The following is a 20,445-nucleotide window of genomic DNA, read 5'->3' as shown; positions in this document are numbered from 1 at the left end:
TGTTCATTCCAAACATGGAATGGAATCGTAGTTTTCTCCATTAAGATTCGGTGTACGGCACATACATTATGTTTAATTTACATTTCTCTTGAAGGAATGATTTAGATTTGTGAAAAATGGCATATAGGTTTCACAGTTTTCTTTGTAAGTACTCGTTTTCTATAAATAATATTCTATATCTGATTGAATTTACATGTAAACATATATACATATTTTGTGCTTTTTCTGACAATTTGAATAGGCGTTGGCAGGCAATTTTTTTTTCAAAGGTAATCAAGCGTTTCAGCAGCCACCAACTTAGAATCACTGCAGAATAGCGCTACGGGCGGCCGCCAACTTAAAATCACGTGCACTGCAGAACATCGCTATGAGCGGTCACCAACTTGGAATCACTACGAAACATCACTACGGGCGGCCGCCAACTACGAATCACTGCGGAATGTCGCTACGGGCGGCCGCTCACTTAGAATCACTGCGGAACATCGCTTCGGGTGTAGAATCTATTCATTTAAAAAAGCATCAAGTTGGATTACGGAATATCATTGGTTCTACTCAGGTGCACTCCTGTGCCTAAAATAATATTATGGAGGACTCATTGGTCTTCCTGCAACATAAAACAAGCACAGTAACCATGTGACAAACACTTACCTTGGTGTGACTTTCAATAAAAAGCAAAGCAAAGCAAAGCAAAGAAAAATAAGTATTATTCTGTATCCAGCAAAACGGCGAAAGGGAAATATTACAATTGTAACAATAAAGTCTAGTATGTTTACAGAACAAGTCATAAAACATATGAGCCGTGCCATGAGAAAACCAACATAGTGGCTTTGCGACCAGCACGGATCCATGCTGTTCGCTAACAATTTCTCTAATTGCAATAGGCTTTGAAAGCGAACAGCATGGATCCTGACCAGTCTGCATGCTTGTTGCAAAGCCACTATGTTGGTTTTCTCTTGGCATGGCTCATATGGTAAATCAGACTAAAGAATGATTATTGGCAAATTACCTATAGTGGCAGACATGTTTAGAAATTGTTCTCAACAAGGCTCAATTTCAATAACATTATAAGTAGAAAACAGTAGCCAATGTAAAAATTAACTCAGATAATTATTTTGTCTTTAAGATACCTAAGGAATATATGAGCATCAAATGACGTCACTGCCCAGATTTTATAAATGCACAGTAGACATACAGTATCAGAAAATAAGTGAAGTAAAATTAAATACGCCTACAGCTGTAATTATATACATATTGAATTACTCACCGGTCAGTAGTAAAAACTTTCGGTCCGATGGATCGAAGGCCTATAGTTTTGACTATTGACCTCGAAGCCATTCAGAAAGTGTTTTATAACATGACATCAGAATTTTAATTTTGATAGTGTCAAGTTCAAAGTTTTGACTTATTAGGCCCAGGATACATGTGTTGTCTATGAACCGGTCATATAGCACTAAATATGGTTCTCCGATTTACATAAGAAGTCAAGTAATGATAGGAATTATTAAACAAATGTTTAAGTATGATTTCAGTGTGTTTGGTATGTGCATCAGTGCTGAGAAAGGAACATGTGTCTGCATTTCTCTGTAAGTAGCACAGTTTGTTTTCGTATCGCCTTAATTTTTTAATAAAAAAACGATTACCAGTCATCCAGCTTATGTCTTGGGATATATCTATGCTTAAGTTAAGACGCAAAAGTTAACTTAAGGAAAACCTTAATTACAAGAAGCATTTATTTGGAAAACCCGTTCCTAGTCAATAATATTGTTAAAGTTGTCTTTTTCTCAAACACAAGGAAACGGGATATAAACATTATAATGTTTAGAGCAAATGTGATGGAGGATATAGTATATATGTTTAGAGGAAACATGATAGAGAATATAGTAATATATTTGTAGGAAATGTAAAAGAGGCAACAGTATAATGTTTACAGAAAACAGAAGAGGAAATAGTATACTGAGTCATCTAGAAACGCAACACTTGGTCTACAGGCAATATTTTCTAACCTGATAATTGACAAGAAAACTTTTTTGTGGGAGATTGGGTTTTAGATAATGGTCAGGTTTCGATTTTACAATACTACGACACAAACTTCAAATATACATGTACAAGGAAAGTATAAAAAGATCGAGGGGAAAACCGTTGCGTTTCTAGATGTACAGAGCATATAATGTGTAGAGGAGTAGCAATATAAAATAATAACATGTTAAGAGGAATTGTGATAGGAAAAATAGTCTAATTTAATTTCAAGTACAGTGGATTATTTTTTCTCTAGGCTAAAACGTTTAAAGCCCTGCTCCCGTCCTACCTTTTAACCTTGAATTGTAACTGAAAAAGCATGAAAATCCTGACTATGAACAGTAAGAGTCTATTTTATATATAATTCTATATCTGTGGTTTTGCGTGCTACAGTGTGGCACGTGGCCGTTAACTGTTATCTATTGTAATCATGGGTTGCATACACACAAAAGAATTTGAATAGCTGCGGAGCAGGGCTTTAAATTTATGATTTATACCTAGTAAATAAATGTATATACATTTGTATCCATTTAGATGTTTTAAAGATTTAAAAGGTTTAAAGATAATTAAATTCGACATTTGTTTCACGTTACCATGCAGTCAATATAACAATTTATTTTAGTCAAAATGTTTTAACTTTCCAAACTTTCATAGAACAATTACGATATTGAAAATTAGTTTATAATATTTTACATAGAACGGTGATCAGTAAAGCACGCAATGTTAGCATGGTAACCGTTGCTGTTTTCTGGTGAATACCCATGCAGTTGTAATCGTACGCCTTAAACAAATACGGTGAAATCATTAATATTCATGGGGACTATTTTTCGTGGATTCTGTGGTTTAGTCAATCCACGAAATTTAATCTCAACGAACAAGTAAAATTCCCATTCATTTTATGTTCAAAAGTTTGAAATACACGAATTCATATCCCCACAAAAATACCATTTTGACCAAAACCACGAAATGTCACGCCAACGAAATTAAATGATTTCACAGTAGACGTTCGTTTTCTGGTGGATACGTTCGGACCATGAAATTACATGGAATAAATTCGACCTGCAAGTTATCGAGTGATAATATGACTTTCTAACCGTTACTTGTACTTACAAGTATCAGCCAACACTGCATTTTTAATGATTTTAAGAAAACCAACTACTTTGTTTATGTAATTTTTTTCCTGATGATAGAAAGATAGTCAATACTGTACCAAAATTAAGAATTACCTTACCAGTTTTAAATGTAGAACTTTATTTCTGTATTTTATGGGCAACAGTCATGTGACCAAATATACGAATACAAAGGTATGTATATTTAAAACAAATGATTTGTGATTTTTTTGTGTTTTCAAAATGACACATTCCATGTTCAGTGAATGATGTGGCATGCTCATTTACATCAATAAAGAGAAAAAATGATTAACGTAACTTGTTCATGTACATAAAATTCGTCCATTATAGTTAAATCCATAAACGGTACATTAAGTACTTGAATTTTATCTGTGCGATGGTTGGCAGTACATTTCGCTTAAGGGTTTATAGCTCCAAATTAATGAGACGAATCTTTATTATATATATATATATATATGATACAAATATCGATTATTTGAATAATTAATACACATATTTTGACAATAAATAACACTTTATGTATTTTAAACTTCATTTTGTCTGCTCCAAATAATAATAAAAATAATAATAATAATAATAATCTTTTTTTTTCAGCTCTGTTGACAAATCTCCGAAAATACCCATGTATCAGTGATACACAGAGTATCTATGTTTAAGTAGTGTTTTGTTTATTTTTTGTACTTATGAATAAAGTATTACGAGTACTCCCGCACGGTATTTGTAACGATAACATGTTTATGTTATTATTGAGAAAAGGGAATCGGGTAGTGAAACCATTATCCGTGACAAAATAGTTGTACTACTTTTGAATCGTTTTGACTATAAAAAATCTTGATTTAATACTCTCGCACGGTATTTGTAACAATAACATGTTAAATGTCACTACTGAGAAAAGAGGAATCGGGTAGTGAAACCATTATCCGTGACAAAATAGTTGTACTTCTTTTGAATCGTATTAACTATAAAACATACCCTGATTTAATACTCTCGCACGGTATTTGTAACAGTAACATGTTACATTTTTGTAAATGTCACTATTGAGAAAAGAGAAATCGGGTAGTGAAACCATTATCCGTGACAAAATAATTGTACTTCTTTTGAATCGTATTAACTATAAATAAAATCCTGATTTACCATGAAGTAAACCCTGAATTACCAATAAAGACATAATCGACTTTTCCGATAATGTTTTCGTTATCGTTCTTTAATTATACATTGAAGTAAACGCTAAATTACCAATTAAAACGTTATAGATTTTTCCGATAACGTTTTCGTTGTCATTTTCTATTTATATTGACACACGGTATTTTTTCTATCTATTCAAGGTGACATACGCAAATGGTTAGTCTTATTTGCTTTTTCTCATAGCATATCGATAAAAGATTAAAACAAAATAAAAGTAAAGGAAAGCTAAATATATCAAATATTACTATCGTTGAATCACTTTGAGGATGTTTCACATATGCAACTACTAAGGCAAATGTGCTTCGTGAATTTGGAAACTTAAACCCCAAGAAATACCCAGCCACTCAGATGACAATATGGCTGACTACAAACACTTCAAGATGACCTCACCTTTTAGAAAATTGATGTACATATTTCATGTAACAAAAAGGGGAAAAAAACGAAACAAAAGTTAATATAAAATAAAATTAATAAAAAAAAAAAAAAAAAAAAAAAAACATTGAGCTACGAAACAAGCTAATGATGTAGATAGTGACTCTTGATGTTATAATCGACATGGTATATCTCAAACATTTATTTTGACAGTTGATGTGCAACAGAGTATCGCTTAAGCTGATGCATTTTTCATCACCTCTCATGAACAGACTCAGTCAAACCGAATCCGCTATTATTCTGCTTGATTACATTCTTTGCTTTCAAAGGATCTTTGTACAGATTTTATTGGGAAAAAATCGTTGTTTTTCGTTCAGATGCGTATTACTATAGTATTTTTTCTTAGACAAAATCACATCACCATATTACCTCTAAAACAAACAAATTTCATTACATTATTCTTTATTTTATAGTTTGGAACATGTTACTACCCTTAACGTCTATAAGTGATACCTGTCTACGACAGCTGATTAGAAACTACGCTGGTAAGATTGATAAACTCCACTTTTATAATTTTATGTTATATTTAACAGCGTGTGGCGGCCGTATATTTTCTCCGTATATTGTTGTCATATTTTCTGGTCTTTTGGGATCATGCAGTTCCCTCAATGTTCATGGGTTATAGAGTTCCACTTAAGACGTTGCTAGGGGCATGAGGGATGTTGCTCTTTCCACTACAGTTCATGAACAGATTGAATTAAACCAAGTCTGCTATTATTTTTTCTGTGTTGCAACTATACTTCTAGGGTATCTTCTGATAGATTTTATCAAAATATTATAAATGCAGTATAACTTATAAAATGTCAGCTACAAGTTTGAAATTGCACTTTTGTATTGCTGAAACGACCTGTCTGCCACTGCGTGTAGTGGAAAGGGATGGGGTGATGGTGGGTGCGTAGGGGGTCGGGGTATAGGTTGTGGACTTTAACACAATAGCTTTAAACTTGATATGAGTTCAAAAATGTGAGTAAATACAATTATAAAAAATGATAAAATAACCAGCATAATCGTGAATTGATAGTATAATTGTTATATGGTGAACGTCGTATTTGCAACACTATTATAATAAATATAATAAACATGAATAAAGTTTTGTAGAGAATAACAGCATGGTAATGTTGTTATTTCTGCTTTTTTGTTCTTGTTACTGCTGTTGCTAATAATAATAATAATGATTATAATAATAACGATGAAAATAATAACGATTTATAATGATAAAAATAACAAGATTGGTCAAATGATAAGTAATATTAGTACATGGTATCTATATGTATATATCTGTTTGATTATATTGGTAGTGATAAAAGTAATACTGATAAAAAAAATAAGATTAGATTAAAGTTGAATAATTGAGAAGTGTTGCTGTTTTATTCCTATATTATAGCATACACGCAATCTCACAGGGACGCTGGAAAGAACTGTCGATGCACCCATGACTTTTCTCGTGAGGTGGCGCGTCCGTTAGGAAGTATAAGCATTTCATCAGTTTTAAAGGGATATATTTGTTTGTTTGTTTTGTGTTTAACGCCGTTTTTTCAACAGTATTTCAGCCAGGTAACGGTGTACAGTTAACCTAACCAGTGTTCATGGATTCTGTACCAGTACAAACTTGTTATCCGCAAGTAACTGTCAACTCCCCCGCATGAATTATCAGAGGTGGAGGACGAATGATTTCAGACACAATGTCCTTTATCAAATCGTCAAGGAAAACATACGCCCCACCTGGGGATCGAACTCGCGACCTCGCGATCCGTAGCTCTACCTTCTGAGCTAAGCGGGTGGACTTTGAATTAATACATAAACGACGCTCACCATTTGAAATTTCGTGATATTTCATTCCCCGTATTACAATTAAATTGTATAAATCTTTTTCTGGTCTCCTAGAACAAATATAAGCCTTTTCCGAGCGAATTGTCTGCACTTTGACACGTTGCAATCCAGATCTTTTGAAAATGTAACATGCCGTGGACGCTAATACGTTTTGCCTTGACGATTTGGCCAGTGACGAGAACACAACATTATACCAGGTTGACTGCATATTTTTTCTGTTTGATGATGCAGACATAGCAATAAGTTCTAATATAGTCTAGTTGTTTTCGGTCTTGACGAGCTGGCCAATGACCTGAACATGACATCACAACAAATTGACTGTATTTGTTTTACCGTTTGATGACGCTTACAAATCATGCTCTTAAATATAGAAGCTGTTTTCTGCCGTGACGAGATGGCTTATGACGAGAACACATCATAGTAACAGGTTTACAGTATTTGCTTTCTACTGTTTGAATACCTTGACAAACCAACATGTTTTAACATACTAGCTCATGTCTTCCTCGGCAAATTAGCAATTGACGAGTACACGACATGGTCACTGATCGAAAGTGTTTAGTTGTGCGTGGCTCAAGAAACAACTTTTTAATCGATTTGTCATGCTGAGGAACTGACTTGAACTAGGAACACAAAATATTAACAAATAGAAGGCATGTGAATAAAAGATTCGTATCCGCCAATACGAAAACTCAGTGATGGATCTGCCAGGTTAATGACCTTAATATGGCGTTTTGAATTGTCGACCTACCGGGCTTAACGTAAATGACTCACTAGCACACTAACATGTATACATTCAGTTTCGATGATAATATTGTGTAGGCCGATATTATCTATTTTTAATCATGTATGTATTAATTATTGAATACAATAATTTGTGGGCTTGATATCAAAACATATATATTTTTTAAAAATTAAAAGCAACAATGTATAGGTCATTATGTCTCTGCCCCCATACCTTTCTCTGGGGAAGACACATTGTTTTTGCCCTGTCCGTCCGTCCGTCCGTACGTCACACTTCATTTCCGATCAATAACTAGAGAACCATTTGATATAGAACCTTCAAACTTCAGAGGGTTGTAGGGCTGCTGAAGTAGACGACCTCTATTGTTTTTGGTGTCACTCCGTTAAAGGCCAAGGTCACAGGGGCCTGAAAATTGAAAACCATTTCCGATCAATAACTTGAGAACCACATGACCAAGAATATTGAAACTTAATAGGATGATTGTACATGCCAAGTAGATGACCCTTATTGATTTCGGGGTCATCCGTTAAAGGTAAAGGACACAGGAGCCTGAACATTAAAAACCATTTCCGGTCAGTAAGTATTAAACCACTTGACCAAAATGTTGAATATTAATTGGATGATTGGTCATGCAGAGTGGATGGCTCTATCAATTTTGGGGTCACTCTGTTAAAGGTCAAGGTCACAGGGGCCAGAACATGGAAAACCGTTTCCGATCAATAACTTGAGAACCTCTTGACCCAGAATGTTAAAACTTTATATGATAATTGGAAATGCAGAGTAAATGACCCAAATCAATTTTGGGGTCACACTATTAATGGTCAAGGTCACAGGGGCCTGAACATGGAAAACAGTTTTTGGTCAGTAACTTGAGGACCACTCGACCCAGAATGTTGAAACTTCATAAAGATGATTGGTCATGCAAAGTAAATAACCCTTATTGTTTTTGGGGTCACTCTGTTTAAGGTCAATATCACAGGGGCCTGAACATTGATAACCATTTCCGATCAATAACTTGAGAATTTTTTATCCAGACTGTTGAAACTTTATAGGATGATTGAACATGCAGAGTAGATGACCCTGTCGATTTTGGGGTCACTCTGTTAAAGGTCAAGGTCACAGGAGCCTGAACATTGAAAACAATTTCCAGTCAATAACTTGAGAACCACTTGACCAAGAATGTTGAAACTTCATAGAATGATTGAACATGCAAAGTACATGACCCCTATTGATTTTTGGGTCAGTTTATTAAAGGTCAAGGTCACAGGGACCTGGTCATGTAAAATCATTTCCGGAAAATAACTTGAGAACCACTTGACCTAAAATGTTTAAACTTTTGGACGATTGGACATGCAGTGTAGATGACCCCATTTATTCTGGGGTTACTTGATCAAAGGTCAAAGTCACAGGATCTTGAATAGTGACTTGAGAACCACTAGGCCAAGAGATGTGAAACTTAGCGGGATGACTGAACATGCCAAGTAGATGATCCCTACTGCAGCCAACCATCAGTGTCTCTTTGACTTAGCTCCTGACCCCTATTGACTTCTTGCCTTTACTACTTTGCATTAGGGGAGACATGCTGTTTTTTACAAAAGCATTTTCTAGTTATACTTTTATCATGTATACATTTATTATTGAATACTTTACGGTGTAACCTGATTTTGTCGCTTTTTAAATAATGTATATAATCATTATTGCATACTGATATTATCGATTTTAAATAACTTGTGCAATTTTCATTGCATACTTTAGTGTGTAGCCTGATATAATCGATTTAAAAATGTATGCAATAATTATTAAATACTACAATGTGTAACTTATTGTTGTAGGCTGTTTTGTCATATATACATTTATTATTGCATACTCTAGTGTGTAGCTTAACATTGTCAATTTTTCAGATAATCTTGACCATAAATGGGAATGTGTTACCTTAAATCCAAATTGTAAATGTAAGTTGAAAATATAAAAGCATTATAACTTCCCTCTTGTCTGAAACAGTTCGTAAGATTTTGTTTAGGTTTAATTTCTATGTAGTAATACACAATGCAAAAAAAGACAATAAATATTAATCATTGTTAAGAGTTACCATGGTAACAACAGGATATTTCTGGTTAGAAGTGTATTGACAATAGCAGTTGGAAAGAATAGTCATAGTAGCAACATTCTACCATTTTGCAACGATAGAAATCTATTTTTTTTTTCAGATTTGTTTAATTACTTCTATTTACGAGGAGGCCAAACACACGAGGTTTCAAGATGCCAGCCTCATTACCACGGTATTGAAAGTTTAGTTAAATGCTATCATACAGATGTTTTTTCCAAAAGTCCTTTCACAAGACCTTATCATTGTTAAAAATTAGAGATATATTATATACTGACGCCTTCTATGAACAAACACAACTTTGGCAATGCTTATTTAGTGGTTTCTTGAGTATCATATTTAAGGGGTTGCGTCTAGTATCGTTAGAGGCGCGACAATTACTTCGTTTGTTAATGACACCAACACCCCTTCAGCATTACTCGCGCCTTATATCATATAAGTCGCGAATAGGTTTTGTTTATTTATGACTGCAATCAGCAACATTCATTCGTATACAACACATCTTTAGCATTACTCGCGTCTTGTATTACAAGAGACGCGACTATAGTTGTGTTTATTAACTTATATTTTCCGGCATTTTTAATCACCAAAACAATAGAAAATGTGTTTACTGAGACATTCTATCATTACACCCAGGTCTACGTGCATTTATTAACACTTTACATGATATAATTTTCAGTTTGGACACATCTAAGGGACATTAAAAACCATCCCGGATCAGACCAACAATCGGAATTGATATTTCACCTCAGCCGTATGCATCTTATTATGCATAACTATTTATCTAACTTATAATCTCTGTTTTAGTCCGCAGAGCATTTCCCAAATAATGCTCACAATTTAAAAACGAGTAATTTCACAATATTTTATTGATGAAAAGGGACTTCATCTGGTAATTATGAAAAACCAAAATGTTTTATGACTTATTAGAATGCATTACAAAATACTGTCATAAATTAAAGCTAAATCTCGTAATGTATATAAGGCTAGTCCCTATTATTAGTAATCTGGGTAATTATGTTTTTGAAATTTAACACAATCTTTATCTTTATTAATATTGCTCTAAATAATGTTATATCTTATTTCAGAAACATATTCAAACGGACACGAAAATGTTTGTAAATGCCTCAGAGGTACGAATATAGTTATTTGCAATACATCTACATATCCTTGCTTACAGTGTTTTACATTATGTTATATAAGATACCTGTATGTGCATTTTTCATATAAAAAAACCTATAACATACGCAGTTCTTATGCATAAACGTATAGAAAAAATGGCTTTTACAGTTCATACGACTGTAGATGTTAAAACAACAACAACAACAGAACGTTCACTGGCCAAGATGAGTACAGATCCTCCAAAAGTAACAGAAAGACATCTAGTCACTACCAATCTCACAAATCCTTCAACAAGAGAACCTGTTGTCCAAACGTCATTACCAGTTGTCAAAACAGACAGATATAACGCCGATTCAAGTACAACCGTAACTCATGCTGACAAAAGTACAACTAAAACATCAATACCATTTAGAACAACTCCTACTGCGACACAAGGACCTGCAACTAATTCCTCCAAAGCGATTCAGTCCACTCAGTTGCCATTAAACGTCACGTCGAATTGTCAGAAGTACATGTCAGTGTCAAACATAGCTGTTGGAAAGATTTCATCACACCCGTTTGCGTATCTTTGCCCCTCTGGGAACCGAACTTCAAACGAGGCGTTTGTGTTAGCGAATTGCAACGTGGATTCACCTGCACACTGGATAGAAGGACCATACGTAAGCTTAAATCAGCTAAGAATTAAGACTACAGACTTTTATTTGCGATATACTGTAAAATCATTTAATTTCGTGGGCATGAAATTTCGTGGTTTTGGTCAAAACGGCAATTTCGTGGGGATAAAAATTCGTGGATTTCAACTTTAGAACATAAAATGAATGGGAATTTTACTTGTTCGTTGGGATTAAATTTCGTGGATTGACTCAACCACGAAATCCACGAAAATTAGCCCCCCACGAATATTAATGATTCCACAGTATTGATTGACTGCATGTCTAAGTAAGGATTTTTCAAAATTACGCCGCGCCCAAATCACGAGCGTGTGCCACAATTTGAAATAAACATAATCTATTTGATAAAACGAAATGTACTTACGTAATCAGTAAATCTATCTATACTGATTTTTTTTTCCAAAAATATAAAGAGATGTTATTTTAATTTGCAATTCACTGAGCAGTTAATCAACAAATCGGGATATTCTAAAAGTAAGGTTTCGTGTTGTTTCATTATGACTAGTTATCACCAAATACATTATACATGCATAAACTTTGTCTAGGAGTATGCTTTTTAGTACCGTTTATAAAACTGTCAGGGCGACATTATGTGACATTTCAAGGCAGGTGGCTGCATAAGCCTCGGTTCTGTTAAATACAGGTGGCCCCTACGGCATGTTTAATTGTATTATGAAAAACATGTAAATACCGCCTTTTGATCACTAATATTGTGTTTAAAAGGTGATGAAAAATTGTGACCGGATACCAACCTACACTCCATTAGCAACATTTGGAACAGAATACCTCGGCATTCAAGAACATGAGGGCCTATCAGGGATTTTTCCAGGATGTATACCAGGCGGTTTTAAGGTAAGTTTATTGTAAGTTTATTAAATTGATTTTTTGTACTTTTAACATGTGTTAGTGTTGAGTTCTGCTCAACCCGGGGTAAGAGGGCGTGGACAGTAGCATGCATTTCCACTACGATCCATGAACAAGCTCAATCAAACCGAGCCTGCAACATTTTCGTTTTTGTTGTGTTGAGCGACCTGTGGAGTTTCCAATTTTTCTATTTTAGTCCATTTAGGTACAATATGACAGGAACAAAAATAGTAAATATGGACATATTCCGTAAATTTTTGAAAGTATTTCCGTAAAGGAAAACCTTTAAAAGGTGAAATTTAATCAAATTCATACTAAACTCTGCATGACTGAGTTTCTTTATTGGAGATACGTACCTCACATCATTTCTCTGGTAAGGCATTTAATAAAACTATATCAATATGTGATGCATTATTACATACACGTTTCTATTCGCCGTTAAGTTACACTGGTACCGGAAACGTCAATATGTTTCCATACACTGACGCCTGAGTTTCATATCGGGTGCGTGACGTAATTCAGTGTTTGTTCTTGCACTATTTTTTCTATTTAGTTCAGTATTGTCAATCCTATTCAGGCTATTGAACACATTTATGATATCTACATTATATGTATGTATGTATGTATGTATGTAATGAAAGGTTATTATCTTTGCATCGGGAAATATGCACTCGTTTTTCAGCGGAAGAATATTGCGCTCCTAAAGTCGCGCTATATTTCTGCTGAGAACTCGTGCATATTTCCCGATACAAAGCTAATAACCTATAGATATCAGCTGATCTAACAGCTTAGCTCTTACATAATATAGAGTTGTATCGCATATGGTGTGCATTTGTCACCTAGGGAACTCATTAGATATATTCAAAAGGCACTAAACATTCCTTTAACGAAAGAAAATGTTACACGAAATAAAGCGACACTTCTATGTTTCATTCTAATACCGAAGTCAAATTACTGTCTTGTGAATATGTTTTGCATTACATTATATATTTTATGTAGCAACGGAACATGAAAAACTGTATGTTCTTTGTTTCAGATGGCATACCAAGACTGTGACACTAGCGCCACGATCAAACACATCGAGAACGGAAACGGGTCTGGAATTGATGATCCTAACAACTATTTTGTCATTGTTTAGACATCTCTGTCACAAATTGACATACGGGCCTTATTTTATCTGTAGTGTAAATGCAGGTATTGCATCATCTTTTTGTAAATTTTTGAGTTATTGAGGTAAATGTCAGATTTCACGCATGAAATACCTCTCATGTTTTTCTGTATTTCATAACTTAAATTTCCATGTAAATTTCATTAAATTCTGTTCAGTAATAAGAAAGTTGATATTTTATAAACTTCAGTAATTTATGTTTTTATCCCCAAAACCACTATAATGGGCCTCAAATTGTCAATTTAAATTCGCGCCAAAGTAGTTAGATTCCCCGGCTATATCGTGAATCCCGTGAAAATAGAAATAGTAAGAGTCCACGGCTTAGCCGTGAATCCCATGAAATTTAGTATTTGGCGGGACATTATCCTTTAAATAGACTGGACTAGATATGCCTTGCGCACACCACCTTACGACTTTATAGACGAATCTATGTCTGAATTATTTTCTTGCTAGAAATTTATGCTCGATCGAGGTAAGAAATTTATTTGTTAGATTTTTGTATGATTTTTGCATTACGATTTTTATTTGGTAAATTTTTGTTCATTCTACAGAATTTTGTAACATTTACTTTTCGGCATGTGATTTTGGCTAGTTTCGGTATATCAGGATAATTTATTAAATTTTTCAGACTTCTGTAAATTATTTAGAAAGAGGAGTCTAAATGTTTCATTTATATAAGATGTTAGATTTATACTGAAATTTGTAACATGATATTTATAAAGTACTTTGTTTCAAAACTTATGTCAAACATTTTTGTTAATTATGGAACGCCATTACTGCATTGTATGGTTATGTATAAATCTATATGGCAAGTCTAGTGCCATGTTTGTAATATATTATTGTAATTTGTAATTGTGTGCCAGTCTATAGCACATCTAATTAATGTCCGTTGTAGTGTATGGCATTAGATATTATATGGATGCCAACTATCATATAACGTTTGATTTATATTGAATTTTGTTAATTTGTAGTTGTAAATAATAGCTGCAGTTTATCATTTCCATTACTATAATGTTTCATCATATACTTTTCATATCTTTTTCATACTTTAACTTTAGTCTTTTAAGTAAGTAATCTTTGTAATAATGGAAGTAATAAGTGACGTATTTTAATCATGTGACGTATGAACTTAGTAGCACATATGTTTTGTATAAGTAGCACGTATTATTTATGGGAGCCTACGGAGGTATGGTGTACCCAAAGGAGCAGTTTTATGCCCTGACTTATTTGTTTTGCTATGGTGCTTACCATATGTTATATATTTTAGCTTCTTCCGCCAGACGATTTTTCCTGGTGATGTCCTAACCCGGAAGTACAATGCCCGAGGTTCACTTGTCTTCACTCGCCTGGATGTGATATTCCCAGCGCAGAGCTTTCGTCCCATGGTTGTGCCGTAAACCGCAAAGACGATGATTTTTGTTATCCTCTGAAGTCAGCTCAGGGATGCAATCACCTACCACCATAGGGAGCCAACACGGAATCAACGTATTCACGGTTTAAAGGGACTGTATTTTGAATTTAGAAGCTATGTTTTGTTTGTGCTACTTAAAGTTCACAATTACATTAAAGACCTGTGTCACGTCAGATTAGAATGGACTATAAGAACTTTTGTATCTAGAGATACTGAACTTTCTTTTTTTCTTTCTTATAATCAGTTTTTTTTTCTTTTCATATCTATTCATTGTTAATAATCATCTTATGTAAATAAATTTGTAAATATTGTAAAGGGTGTTGATTTGTTCTGATGGTTACTGTCGCCGGTACGGCCTTTCCTGTCACAATCTCATTGTTTAGTAAAAAATCAACGTCTCAAGAATAAAATTTAATCAGTAATATATTGATTTCTTATTTTGTCACATGCCTTTTTAGGAAGACATTAGACACTACAAGGCACAACGACTGTTTCTAGAAATAAAGAAATGCAGGTCAAAGAACAAGGAAACCGTTCAAGTGTTTAAAAGTTTAAACAGGGGACTTGGCCAATTGCAATTTGTCCTATTGTGGATAAACAATTGCATGCCTATTTACATGAATATTTCTGCCTAGTCAGTTAGTCAGTGAGTCAGTCAGTGGGTCCTCTTTAATATTTTTGGTAAAACCACCGTTTGAATTAATTATCTGTTTAATTTAACTATGGCAACAGAGATGTTAGAAATATCTTCGTCTGACAATTTTATGCAAAAAATAATTGTGATTGGAATTATTAATCTGGAATATATTAGATAGTGTTGAAATACAGACAGAGAGCTGAAGCCGTTATCCTTAAATGGACCAGTGACGACGCCTTTGAATTACCCATTTAGATACATAGGTTACAGGATTCGTTTCCATTATAACATTAGTTTAATTCATGAAATCACTTTTTTTTCTTCTGAAATGACATTTTTAGTAGATATCAAGTACCAAATTATGAATAGAAATAAAAAAAAAAGAAACTAAAGTCATATTGGCATTTTTTTATCTGAAACTGGCTGTAACCTTAAACCAAGCTATATTCCCAAATGACATCAGTTATCATCAGCCATTTTTATTACATTCCGATAACACTTTAATAGCCTATCAAACCAGAGTTGCGGTGTTCAAATTTCGGTCTAGGCAATTTAAATTTTAAAAAAGCTTTTGAGTGGCCGAACTGATAAACCAGTACTGGTTCTTTCCAGGAAAGACGACTTAGCATGATAATACACCGCGATCAGCAGTGTACACCGGACACGTCGAAAACCATACCGTCTATTCGCAAAAAGCTAGGCTAAGTTAGCAGGACAGACCTGTATCCTATTAAGTTTGTGCGGAAACTGACATGTATGACAATGATGTCATTTTAAAGCAACAATGTTTTGTAGCGTTTCAGCGATTATTAAATCATTATTTGATATTTTCAAACCATTCAACATCAGATCAGATACGTGTTAATGATTCTTTTCAAACGCTTGTCGTAAACATTGTCGTAAATCGTCATGTCAGCTTCCGGTTGGGCATGCGCACCTACATATATTAGGTAACTTACCTCATTAATGATTTTCAGGTAATTTCAAGTTCGAAGTGCGGTTGCTATGCCGCATCTTACATCAGTTGCAACATTTAGTCATGGACTTTACCCGCCCGTTGAAGGTTTGTCCGGAATCTTTCTTAGATGCACCAATAATACATTCGGAGTATACATAAATAAACAATGTTCTTTGAAGCGTTTGGGTAAATTAGACATTTGTGATACCATTGTATATCTATAGCAAATATGGAATAAAGTCAGTATCTGTCTTACTAATGCAGTCGGATTCATCGCCTGGTTTCGTGAAAGTCAGAGAAAGTAATGTATGCATGAATTAAATTATCTTAATTTTCAGAGAGTAACCCCTATCTTATTTTCCAGACAGTATCTTTGTAATTGTTGAAGAAACATTTTGACTATTAATTTTACAAATCTGGATATTCTGGATATCTGCATTAGGACAATCATTAGATTACAACATCTGATTGCCTCTTGAATAAATGCCACGTTGTTGTTCTTTCTAGATTGCTCTCAAGACATGTGGCCTCCCGCCACATATCGCTGAGTTGTAGCTTGGTGGTAACAACACACAGAATCCAAACGTGTATTACACTCTATCATGCACTGTAATGTATTACATGCAAACAGATAATAAAGAAAACCAAGATAGACTTCTATTATTTTTCGTTTCTTTTTCTTTTTTGTATTTTATACATTTTTATACACATCTATTTGATGTTATATATTACTTTTCAGGTACTTTACACTCAAAGCCACAAACTGCTGTACGTACTATTATATAGACTCCAGTTCAATCTTTAGTAAATGATTTAGATAAATTGATACAACTTTCCAGACTGCCTCAGTCGGCAGTAATAGTACTCCGTGAACACAATCATACCTGATGATAACACCTGCGGAAGGATACACACTTGCAGATGCTGAATCCTTATAAGATCAATAGGGACAGACTTTTATAAAGTAGTTTGCCTGTTTGGATCAACATTTTTGTTCTGCTATGTAGACTGTAAATGTGAAAAATTGTGCCCTGACTCGTTATTTTTTGTCGATTAATATAATGTAGATTTTAAGATTTTATTTACAATTTCATATCATCATATATATGCAGGGTCAAATACAATGTGTAGGTCCGTGTATCTTTTTCTGAATATTTGCCATTTAAGTGGATTTAAAGACATTAGTTGAAAATGATTCCTATGTTGACATGGTTGTTGTCTTTTTATCTTAGAAAATAAAGTGATGTTGCAATTTTTATACGTATGTACAAATGACCGACATTTATTAGCGGGTAGATTTTCCTTTCCATAGTTAGGGTACAGGCTTTTTTTTCTATAATATCGATATAAATGTCGTTATGACTTGACTTTGTCAATTTATCTATAGAAAACAAGGGCAAAATTCAAAGGTAAAAACCACATTTAAATGTTTTTGATTCCATTTTCTTAGTAATACAAAATGCATAGACACAAGTCAAAATAGAAGAGTCACATTCAAATGTCCCACAGTAAAAGCCACATTGGAAGGTTTCTTTGTCTTTTTACAGTCATAATAATAAGTTAAGGTAGTTCTGCACGTTTGATAAACCGGAAGTGATGGCATAACGTCATTCATCCGGAAAACGTAGAATAAAGCCTGGATTTGGCGTAAGGAAATTAAAATCATTTTATGAATAAATTGAAATTTGTGAGTAAAATTTATTACAATGGCACTGTTGCTGTATTTCTAAAGTCAAAATATGATACATTTGTATTAAAACATACGACCCGTTAAAATAATTAAAATGTTTTCTTAAAATTAGCATGAAATGTTTGATTCACTTTAATCATGCTCAAATATCTCAAAAATAAGCACACGGACCTATACATTTTATTTATCTAAATCATAGGCCATTTATTTATTACCAGCTGTGAGAAGTTTCATCAAAATCTACATTGTAGAAAAAATTCTATCCGCGAAAATGTTATGAAAGTAATGATTTCCCTATCTTTTTTATTTGCTGAATTTACTAGGTATATTCTGAAGTTTTGAAAAATCAAAGTTTAATCCAATTCTACACTGTAGAAAAAATTTCTATCCAAACGTGTAGAACTACTTTAAGGACAGACGTCCCACAGTAAAAGCAACATTCAACGGTTAGTTAGTCCATTTTTCTACAGAAACCAAGGACAAATGTTCCACATTAAATGCCGCATTCAAATGTCTCTTTGTCCATTAATCTAATAACAGTTTAATGAAAGAATTCCCACAATAAAAGTCCCATTCAAAGGTTACTTAGTCCATTTACCTACAAAAGTCAAGGGCAAATGTCCCAATGTAAATGTCTCATTCAAACGTTTCTTTTTCCATTTACCTTATAGTACTTGGAGGACATTAGTCCAATAGTTAGTCACATTCAAAGATTTTTTGTCCATCATGTATCTGCTAAAAGCAATGAAAAATAACCCACAAGAAGAGTCACATTAAAATGTTTCTTTGTCTATTAAAAGTACATTGGTAATAGCAACAGTTTAAAGTTATCGGGTACATTGACCTAAATTGAAGAACAGAAGTCTGTTTGTAAAAACCACATTCAAATTTTACCTATTGCCTTGTTTAAATAACATTGATTTGCAGTTTGTACTATCATATAATTTGTCCTTCAGCTAAGTGGCACACGCCTGAGATATTTCACGTTTTGAATGAATGGCGTATTCTTCGTTTGTAGAGGTATAAGGAAATTTGTATGACTTCACATATCAGTTACAAATACAAGTCTGGGTTCCAACAAACTTTCCGACATTCAGGGCATATGTAAGTTAAAAAAAACCCCATCAAAATGTGTTATTTTTTAAAAGAAGTTTTTAAAGTTTTTTTCTTGCTAGTTGTAGCTTACCCGCTCAATTTATACCTTTCTTACAGTGTCCTTTAACTCGGTCTTTGTTTTCTCGTAAAGGGCAGGACAAGCATTTTTGTAACTGGGGACCATACGCCGCTTTCCATGGAATTATCATTGAACGTTCCATGTCCTCCGCCGTATGAACACATCTGCGGATGTATCTGATTTTTTTGTAACTGTAGCTTCTGCCTTTCTTTCTTTATTCGTTTTGTCTTTGTGTACTTGTTTTGAATGTGTGTTGAGAGAGTGTGTGTTGGTCGTGTGCGCGTTCACATGCTTAGGGAAACTGTGTGTTTTAACGTGTTTTTTCCTGTTGGATATTTATCCTTAGTCTGTGAAAGAATCCGATGAAACACTCTTGTTCACATTGCAAGACAACATGGTTAAGAAAGATACTCGTCATTAGGTTTCTCCCACGCAACTTCCCTTATTATTCATTAGGTTCTGGCTTCTTGAATTTGTCACTCATTTTAACAAACATTACCTCAATTTATAAAAGGCAAAACATCTTTATTCTGGTTTTAGAAGAGAATATATAATGGATAGAATAACAGTGTATTTATCTGAAAATTCTGACAAATACAAAATAAATGTCTATAAATCTTATAAAAGGGAATAAGTACGCACCGACTTCACATAATATATCCCCCACCAAAGGTGAAGGGGATATTAGAAATGCTCTCCGTCCGTGCGTCCGTCCGTCCGTGCGTCCGTGCGTCCGCAACGATATTTGTCCGGAGCATAACTCCAAAAGTACTTGAGGGATTTTCTTCAAACTTCATACACTGATAGAACACATTAGGAGGAAGTGCAGCGTGCAAGAACAATAACTCTACCTTGCCTATTTTTTGAGTTATTCCCCTTTATCTTATTTTCTTAAAAAAATTTGTCCGGAGCATAACTCCAAAAGTACTGGAGGGATTTTCTTCAAACTTCATACACTGATAGAACACATTGGGAGGAAGTGCAGTGTGCAAGAACAATAACTCTACCTTGCCTATTTTTTGAGTTATTCCCCTTTATCATATTTTCTTAAAACATTTTGTCCGGAGCATAACCCCAAAAGTACTGGAGGGATTTTCTTCAAACTTCACACACTGATAGAACATATTGGGAGAAAGTGCAATGTGCAAGAACAATAACTCTACCTTGCCTATTTTTTGAGTTATTCCCCTTTATCATTTTTTCTTAAAGAAATTTGCCCGGAGCATATCTTCTTCATGCATGGAGGGATTTTGATATATCATGGCACAAATGTTTACCACCACGATGCGGAGTGTCATACGCAAGAACTAG

General features: G+C 34.1%; 1 protein-coding gene across 1 annotated transcript; it reads left to right on the top strand.

Moving 5' to 3' along the window:
• LOC123539422 (uncharacterized) lies at positions 1-13,279 on the top strand. The gene is made up of 13 exons (XM_053530240.1): positions 1-144; positions 1,530-1,584; positions 3,286-3,320; positions 3,741-3,788; positions 5,177-5,248; positions 6,148-6,231; positions 9,237-9,287; positions 9,543-9,614; positions 10,119-10,193; positions 10,528-10,572; positions 10,730-11,220; positions 11,956-12,084; positions 13,133-13,279. Exons 1-13 carry the CDS (start codon positions 117-119, stop codon positions 13,232-13,234), a joined length of 1,287 nt encoding a protein of 428 aa, XP_053386215.1. The 5' UTR covers positions 1-116; the 3' UTR covers positions 13,235-13,279.
• Positions 13,280-20,445: the final 7,166 nt, after the last annotated feature.

The sequence above is a fragment of the Mercenaria mercenaria genome, chromosome 18 (assembly GCF_021730395.1).
Source record: "Mercenaria mercenaria strain notata chromosome 18, MADL_Memer_1, whole genome shotgun sequence".
Lineage (NCBI taxonomy): Eukaryota > Metazoa > Mollusca > Bivalvia > Venerida > Veneridae > Mercenaria > Mercenaria mercenaria.
The sequence above is the reverse complement of the archived record's forward strand: the minus strand, read 5'-3'. Positions and strand labels throughout refer to the sequence as shown.